The sequence below is a fragment of the Carassius carassius genome, chromosome 29 (assembly GCF_963082965.1).
Source record: "Carassius carassius chromosome 29, fCarCar2.1, whole genome shotgun sequence".
NCBI classification, from domain to species: Eukaryota; Metazoa; Chordata; class Actinopteri; order Cypriniformes; family Cyprinidae; genus Carassius; species Carassius carassius.
This window is the reverse complement of record NC_081783.1, coordinates 21,209,281-21,224,916: the sequence shown is the minus strand read 5'-3', so window position 1 is coordinate 21,224,916 and position 15,636 is coordinate 21,209,281. Positions and strand designations below refer to the sequence as shown.

General features: G+C 35.7%; 1 protein-coding gene across 1 annotated transcript; it reads left to right on the top strand.

Moving 5' to 3' along the window:
- Window positions 1-240: 240 nt before the first annotated feature.
- On the top strand, window positions 241-13,172 carry LOC132109871 (uncharacterized). The gene is made up of 5 exons (XM_059516265.1): window positions 241-387; window positions 5,750-5,905; window positions 6,578-6,706; window positions 12,563-12,700; window positions 12,931-13,172. Exons 1-5 carry the CDS (start codon window positions 385-387, stop codon window positions 13,018-13,020), a joined length of 516 nt encoding a protein of 171 aa, XP_059372248.1. The 5' UTR covers window positions 241-384; the 3' UTR covers window positions 13,021-13,172.
- Window positions 13,173-15,636: the final 2,464 nt, after the last annotated feature.

Below are 15,636 nucleotides of genomic sequence, written 5' to 3'. Positions count from 1 at the left end.
TCTTATTGGCAAATTAGCTATTGTTGTATTTTAAACATTCACACCCATGTGTGGGTATCATTTTGGATCAAATTTTCAACGTTCTATATTATAGATCAGTGTTGTTAACCTGTTGCTAACAGCTCGTTGCTAAGAGACAGATGCCAAACGAACCAAACTGTCAATTACATCTAACAAACCCCGCCCATTAATGTTTGATTGGTAGAATACGTCCTATACAGACAGGCTGCATCTGCTATTGGATCTGCTGTCAATCTGCTGTCAATCACTCAGAAGCCACGCCCATTCGAACGCGCTCAAGGAAACCAACGCGTTTCCTACTCTTGTTTACCAACATTTCACGCAAGCTGCAAAGCTGTGGTTTGATTCTCTTAAACTTTCGACATGGTAAGTAAAGATTCAGTTACTTTTGAAACTTTGTAAATGGATTCACGTTAGAAGAAACTAAATAAAAGTAGATGTTCGTTAGGCTAAAACGGTTAGCTTGTTTGCGTTAAACCTGCAGACAGACATTAGCTTGTTTGTTGAGATGTAAGGCATAAACAGTGTTCTATAAATTATAATAAGAATAAAACACTTTTATTGAGGTAACATAGAAACTGCTATTCATTACAGTAAGGTTAAATGTGCTTGCTTGAAACTAATTCATCAAACCGACGTTTTGTATGTGTATGTGATCATGAAACTAATCCAGCTCCTAAAATCTCCCAACTTATGAAAATGCGATTTAATTAACATTTATTTATCCTTGCAGAAGAAGATTGCTGTTAATTAACATCAGTGCAAAAAAGACGATATATAACGTATATATATGTGTGTGTGTGTGTGTGTGTGTGTAAATTAGTTGACAAAGAAAGATTTTTTTTTTTTTTTTGTAAAATACCTTTTTTGAAAAAGAAATCCATATATTTATGTAGTGTGAAGTCTGATCTTTGAGAAAATATAAAGGGTCACTAACTTCGTCAATTCTTTTACTACGTTTTGTTTGTTTGTTTGTTTTGTTTTACTGAACTTTACCCTATGGTGTGACAGCAAAAAATACGGGAAAAAAAACTTCTTAGAGTACATTAATCGCATGAGAGAGATTTATCTTCATTATTAGACACTTTCATATAGTGCTATTTATTTAATTTGAAATTATAATTAATATAATTTTTCCCCCATGACTTGGACAATTTCAAGACAAACTTTGCTGTCATCCATTCAAAACCGCTGAAAACTATACCATTTTAGATTGAGTGAGTGATATTTCTATGTCCCCTATTGCAATACTCAACCGTTTGTTAGTTTTTTTAGATGTTTTGAGGAGGTTACGTCCCACTAAAGGACAGACATGGTAGCTATTAAATTATTTCTGTTTAATTTTGAACATGTCAAAGGAGAAAGAAAGTTTCAGTTTGATACAATAATATCAACAAAGTTTTTAATAATAAAAAAAAATAATGTAGGTGTTTCGCACCAAAGGACAACAAAACGTAACACTGTTGTAGTGGTTCCAAAACAGTTAAATATTTGAACAGTTCTGACACAACATTTTCCATGTGCACGTCATAAGTTTCACGGGGGCTTCAGTAACATGATCATCATGAATGGAGTAGGAGTGGGTGCGTTATTATGTTGCTTCATGATATGGATTTTGCTATACCGTGGATACAAGTCAAGTCAAGTCTGCTTTATTGTCAGTTCTTCCATGTGTACAGTACATACATACAGAGAATTAGGGGATTGGGGCATTCATAGTTCTGTGGTGCCTGGTGCAGAGGGAAGAGGGAAGGGAGGGCAAGTTCTGAAGCGAGTTGAGCTTCCTGACAGCCTAATGAATGAAGCTGTCCTTCAGTCTGCTGGTCCTGGCCTGGAGACTCCACAGTCTCCACCCTGATGGCAGCAGACTAGAGAAGCTGTGTGTCGGGTGTGTGGGATCGCCTGCGATGCAGAGGGCTTTGCGAGTGAGACTGGTTCCATAAATACACTGCATAATTTTCCCGCTTATCATGCAGCCCCACTTACTTGTGTGATAAGTAAATAGTAGTTGTGGTTGTATCAATAACAGACCACTAGATGGCGCGATTGAAGAATTGAGTTGTATTGCAGGGAACCATGCACATTTACATTTATGCATTTAGCAGACGCTTTTATCCAAAGCAGCTTACAGTGCATTCAGGCTATACATTTTTCTTACCTAACATGTGCTCCCTGGGAATCAAACTCACAACCTTTTGTGCTGTTAACACAATATTCTAGCACTGAGCCACAGGAACATTACATTTACATGTAGAAATTTAAGTGAACGATGCATGGTTCTGCTTTAAGCATGAAAGTTACAAGTTTGTGAAATTACTTTCAGTGCCAAGTAAATGTAAAGCAGATCATGAATATACTTAAGATTCACAAACACTAAAACAACAAATCCATGACAGTAAACCAATGCCCCTTTCTGACGAACTCCAGCGAGAATTTTGAAAAAAAAATAGTTTCATCAAGAATATTGGTAAGCACAAATGTTTACAACATTGACAACAATCAGAAATGGTTACTGAGCACCAAATCAACATATTAGAGTGATTTCTGAATGATCATGAATGATCATATGACACTGAAGACTGGGGTAATACTGCTGAAAATTCAGCTTTGATCACAGGAATACAGTAGCCTATTTGTTAAACATTTAAATAGATAATTAAATAGAAAATATTTTTCTCTACAAAGGGGGCCCAGAAAAAGTTAGGGAACCACTACAGGCATACCTTATGTTCCACATTTACACTTATTGAGTCAAACAATGACCCAAACCAGACCTGACAGAGGAACAGAGGCAAGAGATCAAAGAAGCTTTCGATCTGTTTGACACAGACGAGTCTGGAAACATAGATGTAAAGGAACTGAAGGTAAAATATTTTTCTCTACAAAGGGGGCCCAGCAGAAATAGTTAGGGAACCACTACAGGCATACCTTATGTTCCACATTTACACTTATTGAGTCAAACAATGGCACAGTAAAAAAATACTTTTCAGGTCTTTGTTAGGGGTGTGCACGGATAGTCGAACATTCGAATATTCGTTCTGCTCTAATTATTCGATAAATAAAAATGATATTCGAATTTTGCAACAAAAAAAAAAAAAAGTTCACAATAAAACCTAATTTGGTCACTTTCTGTGATTCTCCACGGCATATTTGAAGATGTATGCAAGCAAAAAATAATTTATGAATGAATAAGGGGCCGTTCACATATTTTCCTTCTCCAAAGCGCTTGGGCAGAAGCGCTGCTGAGGCGTCTGCCGTTGCTAAGCAACAGTGACGGGCTCTCTCCATAATGACGAGGAAATTTCAGCAAAGGATAAATGGATTTGCAGCACAAAAAAATCGCTTGCAGTAGCTCTGCTACAAATTATTATCAGCTGTTCCTTCATCTTGGCTGAGCTTTCAACGTTGTTACGGGAAAGAATGAAGCTGAATGTTTAGTTCTTGTCACATGACCTGCGGTGCGCTTGCAGCATTCTGAAAAGTTGAGATGTTTTTAACTCAATGCTTTGCGGACGCGCCTGGAAAAACGGGCGCGTCGCACCGCATGCGCATCGCGACCGCGTCGCTTCTATTATGAGCGCGCATACCTCCCGCCTACATTGGAAATAACGAACCATGTTTACATGCCCGTATTTCTTAACAAGAACATGTAAAACAATAGAAAAAAAGCAAAAAAGATTTGCTGACAGTTTAAAAGTTTCAAAGTTAAGTGTAGGCTACGTTCTACAATAGCCTAATCGCTGCAGGCTGCTTTACGTTTTTTCTTTGTTCACTTTTTTTTTCCACTTTTTATTTTGCTTTTAATCTGTACTTTTGTTTGTTTGCAAGCATTGTTAAAGGTTTTCAGCTACAAAACACGATGTGTAGCCTAATGTTCAAGCTTATTGTGTGTAAGCTTGTTCAAAATGACGGAAACAATAAATGTTGCTGAAAAATAACGTCTGTCTCATTAAACTTAATTTAAATAAACGAATATTCGAATATTCGTTTTTTGTGAGCTCAAATATTCGAATGTGATATTTGCAGAAAACGCCCATCCCTAGTCTTTGTCCAATCCCTCACCTTTTCTAGTAATATAAGATTGTGGCGAGTGGGTCGGGGCCGAGGGACGTGGGAACAAGGAGTGAGGCCGGCAATGATTAGGCAAATCAGTGGCACCTGCGGCCCACCGCCGGTCTCGAGTCCCACGTAGGAGATAGAAGTATATAAAACTGGATCGACGACCGTGAAGGACGAGAGAGGACTAGGCCTGGGCTTTTAGTTGTGTTTTGGTTTTTATTTGAGCGCACCAGTCGTCAGTGAGGGGCTGGTGCGCTGTTTTGTGTTTATTTTGATTATTATTATTATTATTATTATTATTAAAGTTTCATTTTGATTGTCTGCCGGTTCCCGCCTCCTCCTTCCGGATGAATATGAAGGTTTTATCATTACAAAGATAAAAATATTTTGCCTGTAATTTCTTTCTCATATAGCAATATAATATCAATATCGCCTGGATAGTGTAAAATATTGTGATATGAATTTTAGCTCATATTGTCCACCCCTATAATGGAGTCCTTCAACTAATTCAAGTTTTGAATTATATGCATGAAAAAATGATTGCCATTTACTTAAATGTATACTTGTACAATTATATATATATATATATATATATATATATATATATATATATATATATATATATAGGGATGGGACGGTATGAAAATTTAATATCACGATTATAGTGACTAAAATTATCACGATTATCAATATTATCATGGTTTTGTTGAAACGAGATGAAAGTGTTCAAAAATAGTTGATGCTCACACTGAAAACATTTCAGCAAGTTTTATATTTATTAATCAACAAACAACTAATAAAACAAGCAACTCTATGCACTTAATTTAAAGAAAGATTAAATTCTGTGGCATTTCCTTCCTTACAATGAAAAGTGTAGAAGCATAGAAAAGAATAGAAAAGTCACTGACTTTCGCCATTCCTTCTCGAAAAAAAACAAAAAAACATTGTGCGCTGCGCTTGCGTCAGACTGTTGCTGGCTGGACATGATTTAATAGCGAGTTATTAAAACCGCGATAATCAAACACGGTTTTAATGATAATTCATTTTTAAACGATATTACTAACCTTCAGCACATTTTATCACGGTTATCGATAAAACCGGTTATCGTCCCATCCCTAATATTATATATATATATATATAGTGTGCAAATTATTGTAAAATGTGCTAAAATATAGTAAATACAAAAAGAAACACAGGATAGGCAGCATTTTGAATGTGTTTTGACACTTTTATCTGTGTCTGCAACAGGAATAATAATATTTTTAGTTCAGTTCATATTCTGAATTTCAGATTTTAATGTAATTAATGTAATCAGATTTATGTAATATTTCCAAAACAAAATTCAGTAAACAGTAAGAATATGGAGGACCAAACCTGAAGAAAAAAAAAATGTAATAATAGGAAAATGTATTTTGTTGTTTATTTATGCATCTATTTATTTTTGTATTTATTTATTCTCATGTGTATTTATTCACATATGTACTCATTTATACATTTCTGTATTTTTACCTTTCTGTGTGCAGCATGGAAATGAGGGAGGTGGTGCTTGCATAGCTCCAGTGCACTGAGAACTCCCTTATAGAAGCATTTATAAGACATGTAAGAAAACCATGAAAACACCCCCTGGTGGAAGCGAGGCTGAATCTCTCTTTCTGCTTTAATTTTCAAGGCTTCAAGCTTGAGGAAACCCAGCGCCACCACGAACCAGCGGAAGAGAGCGGGTCCCAAACCAGACCTGACAGAGGAACAGAGGCAGGAGATCAAAGAAGCTTTCGATCTGTTTGACACAGACGGGTCTGGAAACATAGATGTAAAGGAACTGAAGGTAAAAAGGGTTTGAGACCTATAGCCATATTATTATATTGGTTAATGGCCCGGAGACAGCATCAAAACTAAATCTAGGAATGACTTGATTGTAAAATCCCATCTAATCTTATTCCTTAAATAATACCAGCTAATGAATTTGCTACACGTATAATCAGTAATTGTCATTAACAGGAATTTAAATAGACTTTTATTATTTTTATTTTTAATAGTCTTATTAATTTTAACACAAGTTAGAATTATTTATTGACCACAAAAGGTATCTACATATATTCTTCATATATGCATTTAAAGCAAAAGTTCACTTAAAAATGAACATTTTCTAGCCATCCGTATAGATGAGTTTGTTTCTTCATGGGAACAGATTTGCTCATCAATGGATCCTCTGAAGTGAATGGGTGCCATGAGAGTGAGAGTCAAAACAGCTGATAAACACATCACAATAATCCACAAGTAATCCAAAGGACTCAGAAAATACTGTGCACAGCTAAAAAAAAAAACAAAAAAAAAACAATTATCATAATTTAAAAAGAAAATGTATAAAATCTGGCAAATGATATATGAGCACCACTTTTTTTTCTTTGCCTGTATTGTTTCACTTTAAGAGTAAATGGTTAAATATGTGTCCAATATGTGAATATAATCTAACAGAGAAATTGACTTGTTGTCATAGGTTGCTATGCGTGCTCTGGGGTTTGAGCCGAAGAAAGAAGAGATAAAAAAGATGATTGCTGATATTGATAAAGAAGGATCAGGTGTAATCAGCTTTAATGATTTCCTTTCTATGATGACACAGAAAATGGTAAGTCTGCAAGCTGAATTAAAACATAACCAATCAGACAACTACAGTATCTGGCCACAGTTGCAAACCTCAGGTGTCTACGTGGAAAATGACATCAGTAAAACACCTGAAAAGAAACACATCAAGATGATAGGATCTTGCTTTTAAGTGGTGTTATTAGACAGTGAAGCCTTGAGAGAGTTGTTTACGGTTGCCAAGTAATGTACAAAAGCTCAAAAGTGGCTCATCCAATCAGAATTTAACCACTTTATGAAGTCTTTTGTGTTAAATTTTGCATTCCATAAAATAGTTTTTGCACTGATGCTTTTTAATTTGTATGAATAATCTGAATTTTGGTACATAAAGTTCAAAATATGTTGATTTGATTCATTTCCCAGCAAAAATAACAATCTTCACCATTGTATACATTACAATAGTGTCTTATTTTTATTAAATGTAAACACAATCAAGTGAGTGATTGTAACCTACGTTTTATTTGTAAAGTTTTCAATAAATTATCCAACAATAAGCTTAACCACATGGTGATGTAGTTCATTTTAATTATCGATTAGTCTGGTCTATCCACAGTGCACATCCAACTTTAGCCGGTGGCATTAAATACAGCACTGAATAACAAATTTCTATGGACAAAAAGCATCTAAAAATATTAGAGGAAACAGAATGAGCTGCTTCTGGAAAAGTATGTGATCCAAGCTGCCCATAACATGTGTTCCTGCAGGACATTACTATGATTTTATTTGTCTTAATTATCTTAATTATTTAAATGTTTGATCTAGAGATTTAAACTATATAGCCTACAGTGATTAACAGATTTATTAAAACAAATTTATGTAAGGTTTTAACCTATTTTGTAAGGTGCCACTGCTGCTCTTAACTAACAGTAGCCTATTTGTAATCTCCAAAATATTTTTTTAGCTTTCTATATTGGTTAGTTCTCCAATATTTGTAAGTTCTTTAGTTACATTAGAAGTAGAAATGTCCCGATCAGGTTTTTTTGCCCTCGAGCCCGAGTCATTTGATTTTGATTATCCACCGATACAGAGTGCCAATCCGATACTTCTATAATACATAAAAAAAGAATAAAGAAGAGCGAAAAAATGTTGTTCAATAAATTACATTTTGAAATATATTCAAAGAGAAAACAGCTATTTTAAATAGGCTAGTAAAAATATTTAAAACATTTTTGTTTTGCTGTACTTTGGATCAAATAAATGCAGGCTTGGTGAACAGACGACACTTCTTTAAACAACATTAACAAGCTTACTGTTCAAAAACTTCTGACTGGTAGTATTGGCAACTTAAATTTTTCTCTAATTTCTAGCTTTTAATTGGCTTAGAAATCTATAACTGCTGGACGATAACAATAATAATGATTTGTTTATATACTACAAACACTGTTTATCACATAATAAGGCAGAATTGTTTCAGCACTGCATTGTTCATATACTTTATTTATCACCTGATGGAGATGACTTGAAAAACCATATATTGTCGTAATCATATATTAATGTCTTCGTGTTTCCAAAAGTTTCATTTTTTTTCTGTGAAAACAACTGTTTTCACACAGTGATAGCTGGATGCTTTTGTCCATATTAGGAATTTACTGATATGACTTTCTGCGTGAGAGCGCCCTCTGGCGTCGAGTATGAAAGTAAACGCACACTGCAGTGTTTAACGCTCCGTGATGTTCATCTCGCCTTATTCTGGGTCCGAATAAAACACCAGATCATGCGCAGACTATCCTGTCTCTTTGAGTTTAAATCTATATTTATTCACACCTTAAAATAAATATATATATATATATATATATATATATATATATATATATATATATATATATCTCCGAGTCCTGATTGGGAGGTAACGTTAGATTCCGATCGAGTCTGAAACTACTTGATCGGGCCCGATTTCCGATCACGTGATCGGATCTGGACATCCCTAATTAGAAGGCTATTTCTTATGCTATAATGAAACTGTTGTTATCTATGAATTAGGGATGTCAACGATTAATCGATGATCTATTAATTGTCGGTAAGAGATGCAATCGAAAGCTGTCGGTGGTCGGTTAACCGATTTAATGTTGGGCTGTGTGTGGCTCATGCGCAAAACGCATGTGAGCGGCTGTGAGTGATGGTATATAAATGCATCATCATTCATTCACAATGTATAAATTAAGCTTTAAATGTGATTTAAACTTTAAAAGTACATTAAAATAGAAACAACTTAAAAGTTCTTCAACATGAAAAGCAATAGAAATGTAAGTCATTTCATCATATAATTGTTTCATATTGTGCGCTGTGCAGGGCTGCGGGACACAGAACAGATATTCATTCCTACAACGTGTAAATTTGTTCCTACGACTTTGTGGCTTTTGGCAATTGTCCATGTTTCATTAATTTTGTTCCCTAAATAACCCATGATTTAACTGAAATAAGGGAACAAATTAATAAATCGAACAAATTCTTAATTCATGAAATCGTATAATTTCCCTTTCCATGTTTACCACAGTAAGAGATGCGAAAACAGTGATTAAAAGTGTGTAAGATAATAAAATAAAACTGCACAATTAAAGGGTTAGACTGTGGAAACTGTCTGAAGATTTAGGAAAAGAAACAATGCCTATATGTTATTGAATTTGTGGAAATTCGTGACCAACCTGCAAACCAGAACCTGTCACGCTGTCTAGTCTCTGTTTCCCTGGGTGTCCACTAGTGGTCTCACTTCCCCATAGGCACCTCACCGCAGGCACTACAATTCCCACTAGCCTTGTCCCTTCATCACAGTAATTGCACTCAGGTGTCTTCACTGTCTTCACAGTCATTATCCTCCCTATATTAACCAGTCCTTTTCTGTTTGTCTGCATGGAGTCCTTACTTTCCGTCACCTAGTTTCCTCGCGTTCCTAGTCTTCGAGTTCCTGTTCCTGTTCCTGTTCTTGTTCCTGTTTGTTTGTTTGTTTCAGTTTGGAATGATGTTTTGTAACGACCCCGGCTTGTTTTTGACTCTGATTACCCAATAAATTTCACACTGCACTTGGATCTTCCGTCTCCTGTGTTCCCGTACGTGACAGAACCAAGCTGCATAAATGAAGGCTATGGGCTCAAACGGCATCCAGAGGCATGGTCGCGAACTAACATTTTCCTATTATTCTTCTAATAAACAAAGCTTTTATACCACACTTATCATAATCAGAGCTTATAATTTGTAAATAAATAATAGCTGGATTCAAAACGACAATTTAAAGGCACTGTGACCGACATTGATGTTTTCCTGGAATATTCAATGATGTCACTAAACGGTGTCACCATAACAAGCACCGTTCACAAGTTTCTGTGTGAACTGGGCACAGGTTCTCAAGCCCTTGGACAAAATGGGATGCTTTGAGGAAAATGTATAGTCTATATAAGTAATAGGACCAACATAAAAATAACAATTTGTTTTCATAATTGTTTTTTTTTTTTATATGTGAAATATATCCAACTTAATTAAGATAACTGATTTAAAACAGATTGTGTGGCGGCGCTCCATAAGTTCACGGGGCAAAAAAGGATGACAACACATTCTGTTTGTTTGCTTTATTTTACAAGAGCGCAAATCTTCTGTTTTTATTGTGAGTGTGCACAAATTAAAGTAAATACTTTTGCGAAAACGTTTTTTTGTTTTGTTTTTCTGTCTCAGCTGTTTCAATCGCCCTGGAGCCTGGTGCACACGTGTATTCTAGCGATTAAAATTAACATCGCAGTCTGTTCGTTTTTAAAATAATCATTTGTTGCAGCCCTACAAAATATATTATACAATCCTGAATTCATTGATACCCTTGAACAAAGAAGTCTGTGAAAATAAATCTGCATCATTAATAAATCTGCACTGTTAACCTTTATTCAAAAAATCCACATTATGAAATAAATGCTTTTCTCAACAAACACGTTGGCCACAATATTTGGCACCCCTAGAAATTCCTAGAGTAAAATATCCTCTAAAGTATATTCCTATTCATATTTACAAATTTCTAGCACACTAGGATGACATCCACATCCATCCTCCCTATTTTCACATTTTTTTACTTCAATGAAATTGTGACTTTGTTTGGATTTTTTTATGAAAGATCAAAAGGATTAACAATACAGATTTATTTTCACAGGCTTCTTTAATCATATTTACAATGTCAGTAATTCTTGCCACAACTGTATGTACAGTATAAACAATAGATTTTATTAATTTTATTTCAGTTTTACTATTAGTAATTTTAGTATATCAGGATCAACTGAATTAAGATTAGAAATGTCGTCTTGGCAAGCTAGCTGAATTTTATATTTTTTATATATATATATATATAATATATGTATATATGTATATATGTATATATATATATATATATATATATATATATATATATATATATATATATATATATATATATATATATATATATATGTATGTATATATACACAGTGGGTACGGAAAGTATTCAGACCCCCTTAAAATTTTCACTCTTTGTTATATTGCAGCCATTTGCTAAAATCATTTAAGTGATTTTTTTTCCTCTTTAATGTACACACAAAAAAAACACAGAATTGTTGACATTTTTGCTGATTTATTAAAAAAGAAATACTGAAATATCACATGGTCCTAAGTATTCTAAGTATATTTAACTCAGGTGCTGTTCATTTCTTCTGATCGTCCTTGAGATGATTCTACACCTTCATTTGAGTCCAGCTGTGTTTGATTATACTGATTGGACTTGATTAGGAAAGCCACACACCTGTCTATATAAGACCTTACAGCTCACAGTGCATGTCAGAGCAAATGAGAATCATGAGGTCAAAGGAACTGCCTGAAGAGCTCAGAGACAGAATTGTGGCAAGGCACAGATCTGGCCAAGGTTACAAACCAATTTCTGCTGCACTTAAGGTTCATAGGAGCACAGTGGCCTCCATAATCCTAAAATGGAAGACATTTGGGATGACCAGAACCCTTCCTAGTCACTGCAGCCCTCCACCAGTCGGGGCTTTATGGCAGAGTGACCCGACAGAAACCTCTCCTCAGTGCAAGACACATGAAAAAGTTTGCTAAAAAACACCTGAAGGACTCTAGTCTGATGAGACCAAGATAGAACTTTTTGGCTTTAATTCGAAGCGGTATGTGTGGAGAAAACCAGGCACTGCTCATCGCCTGTACAGTACAGTCCCAACAGTGAAGCATGGTGGTGACAGCATCATGCTGTGGGGGTGTTTTTCAGCTGCAGGGACAGGACGACTGGTTGCAATCGAGGGAAAGATGAATGCGGCCAAGTACAGGGATATCCTGGATGAAAACCTTCTCCAGAGTGCTCAGGACCTCAGACTGGGCCGAAGGTTCACCTTCAAACAAGACAATGACCCTAAGCTCACAGCTAAAATAACGAAGGAGTGACTTCACAACAACTCCGTGACTATTCTTGAATGGCCCAGTCAGAGCCCTGACTTAAACCCATTTGAGCATCTCTGGAGAGACCTGAAAATGGCTGTCCACCAACGTTTACCATCAAACCTGACAGAACTGGAGAGGATCTGCAAGGAGGAATGGCAGAGGATCCCCAAATCCAGGTGTGAAAAACTTGTTGCATCATTCCCAAAAAGACTCATGCTGTATTCGATCAAAAGGGTGCTTCTACTTAATACTGAGCAAAGGGTCTGAATACTTGGGACCATGTGATATTTCAGTTTTTCTTTTTTAATAAATGTGCAAAAATGTCAACAATTCTGTGTTTTTCATGTATTAGTTTAAATTCCATAGCAAAAATAAGTCTTGGTATACTGTTACCGTGATAAGTGATTGTGGTCATGATGCCCAGTGTGTCATTTATCTTTCACAACAGAGTGAGAAAGACTCCAAAGAAGAAATCCTGAAGGCTTTCAGGCTGTTTGACGATGACTGCACCGGTAAAATCTCTTTCAAAAATCTCAAGCGAGTGGCCAAAGAACTCGGGGAGAACCTCACGGATGAGGAATTACAGGTGCGTCTTTCTCACACAGATTTCTCCAGTGTGTAAAACCGCACAGACGAATTGTCTCTCTCCCGAGACACTGGCTGGTTAGTCAGTGGGTAGTGAATGACATAAGATCAGATAAGATCCCTCATCACGGAGCAACAGCTGACACCATTAGGAAACACTGCACTTTAACAACATGTTTTTGACTATTGATTTGTGACATGATTGTGTCTCTGGGTTTTTATTTGGAACAGGAAATGATCGACGAGGCCGACAGAGATGGTGACGGAGAGATTAATGAGCAGGAGTTTCTACGGATAATGAAAAAGACCAGTCTGTACTGAATCCCTCCATCACTAAAGCTATTATATCTATAAGCGTCTTAAAGGACTTGAAGTGTTTTGTGTTGCTTTTTTTTTTTTTCTTTTCTACAAGGTTGTAAAAACATTTTAATCTATACATATTTTGTACAGTATTAAATAAAAATGTATTTGCATCTTTGTGGTCGGTCTCCACATAATTATCAAGCCCAGAGTGTACAATGGAAAATAATAAACTTACCCATGTTATATAAACAAAATAATTAAGGATGTCCTTTAGAGTTTTATATACTTATAGAGGGTAGTCATCGAGAATCTGCTCAGTGTTATTTTTTTTTAATTATTTTATTTATTGCATTCAGACTTTTAACAGAACATTGTAGGCTAACATATGTGAAAACCTACAGTAAAGATCACTTAAATAGAACCTGTCTATCAAAGAGAAGTATGCTTGAAGAGCAACACATGGCAAGATCTAATGAAATTCAAGAACGTATGAGGAACAAAGTAGTTGACGTATCAGTCTGGAAATGGTTATAAAGACATTTTTAAGGGTTTGGGACTCCAGCGATCCATGGTCAGACCCATTATCCACAAATAGAGGACACTTGGAACAGTAGTGAACCTTCACAGGAGCGGCCGGCCTACCAAAATTACTCCAAGAGCACAACGACGACTCATCCAGGAGGTCATAAAAGAACCCAGAACAATATCTAAAGAACTGCAGGCCTCACTTGCCTCATTTAAAGTCAGTGTTCATGATTCAACAATAGAAAGAGAGTGGGCAAAAATGACATCCATGGGAGAGTTCCAAGGCAAAAGCCACTGCTGACCAAAAAGAACACAAAGCTTGTTTCACATTTGATTATCCCCAAGACTTTTGGGCAAATATTCTGTGGACTAATGAGAAAAAGTTTAACCTTTTGGAAGGTGTTTGTCCTGTTATATCTGGTGTAAAACCAACACAGATTTTATAAAGAGATCATAGCAACAGTCAAACATGGTGGTGGCAGTGTGATGATGGTCTGGGGTCAGGATCTGGACAACTTGCTCTATCAGAAAATCCTGAAGGAGAATGTCCAGCTGTCAGTTTGTGATCTCAAGCTCAAGTGCACTTGGGTTATGCAGGAGGAAAATGGTCCCAAACACCCGCAAAAGCACCTCTGAATGGCTCAAAAAAAAAAAAAAAAGGTTTTGGAGTGGCCGAGTCAGAGTTCAGACTCTGTCATGACCTTAAACAGTCAATTTATGCTCAAAAACCCTCCAATATGACTGAATTAAAACAATTCTGCAAGGAAGAGTGAGCTGAAACTTCTCCACAGCGGCATGAAAGACTCATTGCAAGTTATCGCAAAAGCATGACTGCAGTTGCTGCAAAGTGTGGCACAACCAGTTATTAGGCTTAGGAGGCAATTACTTTTTCACATAGGGCCAGGCAGGTTTGGACAGCTTTTTTCCCTTAATAAATGAAATCATAATTTCAAAACTGCATTTTGTATTTACTCAGGTTATTTTTGTGTAATATTAAAATTCATTTGATTTGATAGATAGATAGATAGATAGACTCAGTATTTAACTTTTTTTAATGTGTTAATAAAATATCATTAAAACACAATGTCAGTGAACTGATAGCACCTCAAACCACAGTCATCTGTTAAATGCTACTTACTTTGTTAAATACTAGTTAAACTCACTAAGCACTAATAGCACATCTCAGTTTTATGACTGTATGTCACACGTCTAACAGCGGAGATTTAGAAATTTCATTTAAGTCAAATGAAGCCACATTTATTAGCTGCCTTCTTATTTTAGTCATATGTAAGAAAAAAAAAAGTTTCTACAGAAACATACATTGACATGTAACATGGGGATTTTCAGACAGCAATAGACAACTTGCATTAAAAACCAAAAATTACACAAGAGTTGATTGTGATATTTGCATTTCAAGTCTAGGATGAAACAAAGGTCAAATCGAGAGTGCGTGTTAAACTGGGAAACACCTCATTGCCATGCGTTGAATTTTTTTAACTTTCCCACAAATACAGTAAAACCAGAAAAACTGACATTTTAAGAAGTCGTTAGAAAAAAGGTTTGTTAAAGTGATCATCCGCCCAATGAAATTCTGTCATAGTTTACTCCCCCTCAAGTCATTCCAAACCTGTGTGCAATTATTTATTTCTTCTTAACACAAAAGGAGATCTTGAAAAATACTGGTAACCAAACAGTTCCCATTGACTTCCATAGTATTTTTGTTCATGCAATGGAAGTAAATAGGAACCAAAACTGTTATGTATAAATAAATCTACTTTTGTGTTCCAGAGAAGAACGTCAGTCATACAGGTTTAAAATGACTTGAAGGTGAGTAAATGACCACAAGTTTTTCATTTACAGTCTGTAAGAGTTAGGGTAGAGAATATATTTAGCTGAATTCATAAGGTGCAAATCGATCTGAAAATGTTGAACCCTAAGACCCATATAAGCCATGTGAGACTGATTTGCTGTAAAGTTTATTGTGTCTATGTTGTTTGCATACATACCTTTGACCGTTCTCCCTCACAACAACATTTATCATACTGTACTATCAGCCATGTCTATGATGCAAATTGTGCAGAACATGCAGTGTTATTTAATATTTAAAAG

Bases quoted from the DNA above. Each gene is read 5' to 3' on its own strand.
- LOC132109871 (XM_059516265.1), top strand. The intron at 5,906-6,577 runs GTAAAAAGGGTT...TTGTTGTCATAG, and splicing joins TAGATGTAAAGGAACTGAAG to GTTGCTATGCGTGCTCTGGG. The intron at 12,701-12,930 runs GTGCGTCTTTCT...TATTTGGAACAG, and splicing joins TCACGGATGAGGAATTACAG to GAAATGATCGACGAGGCCGA.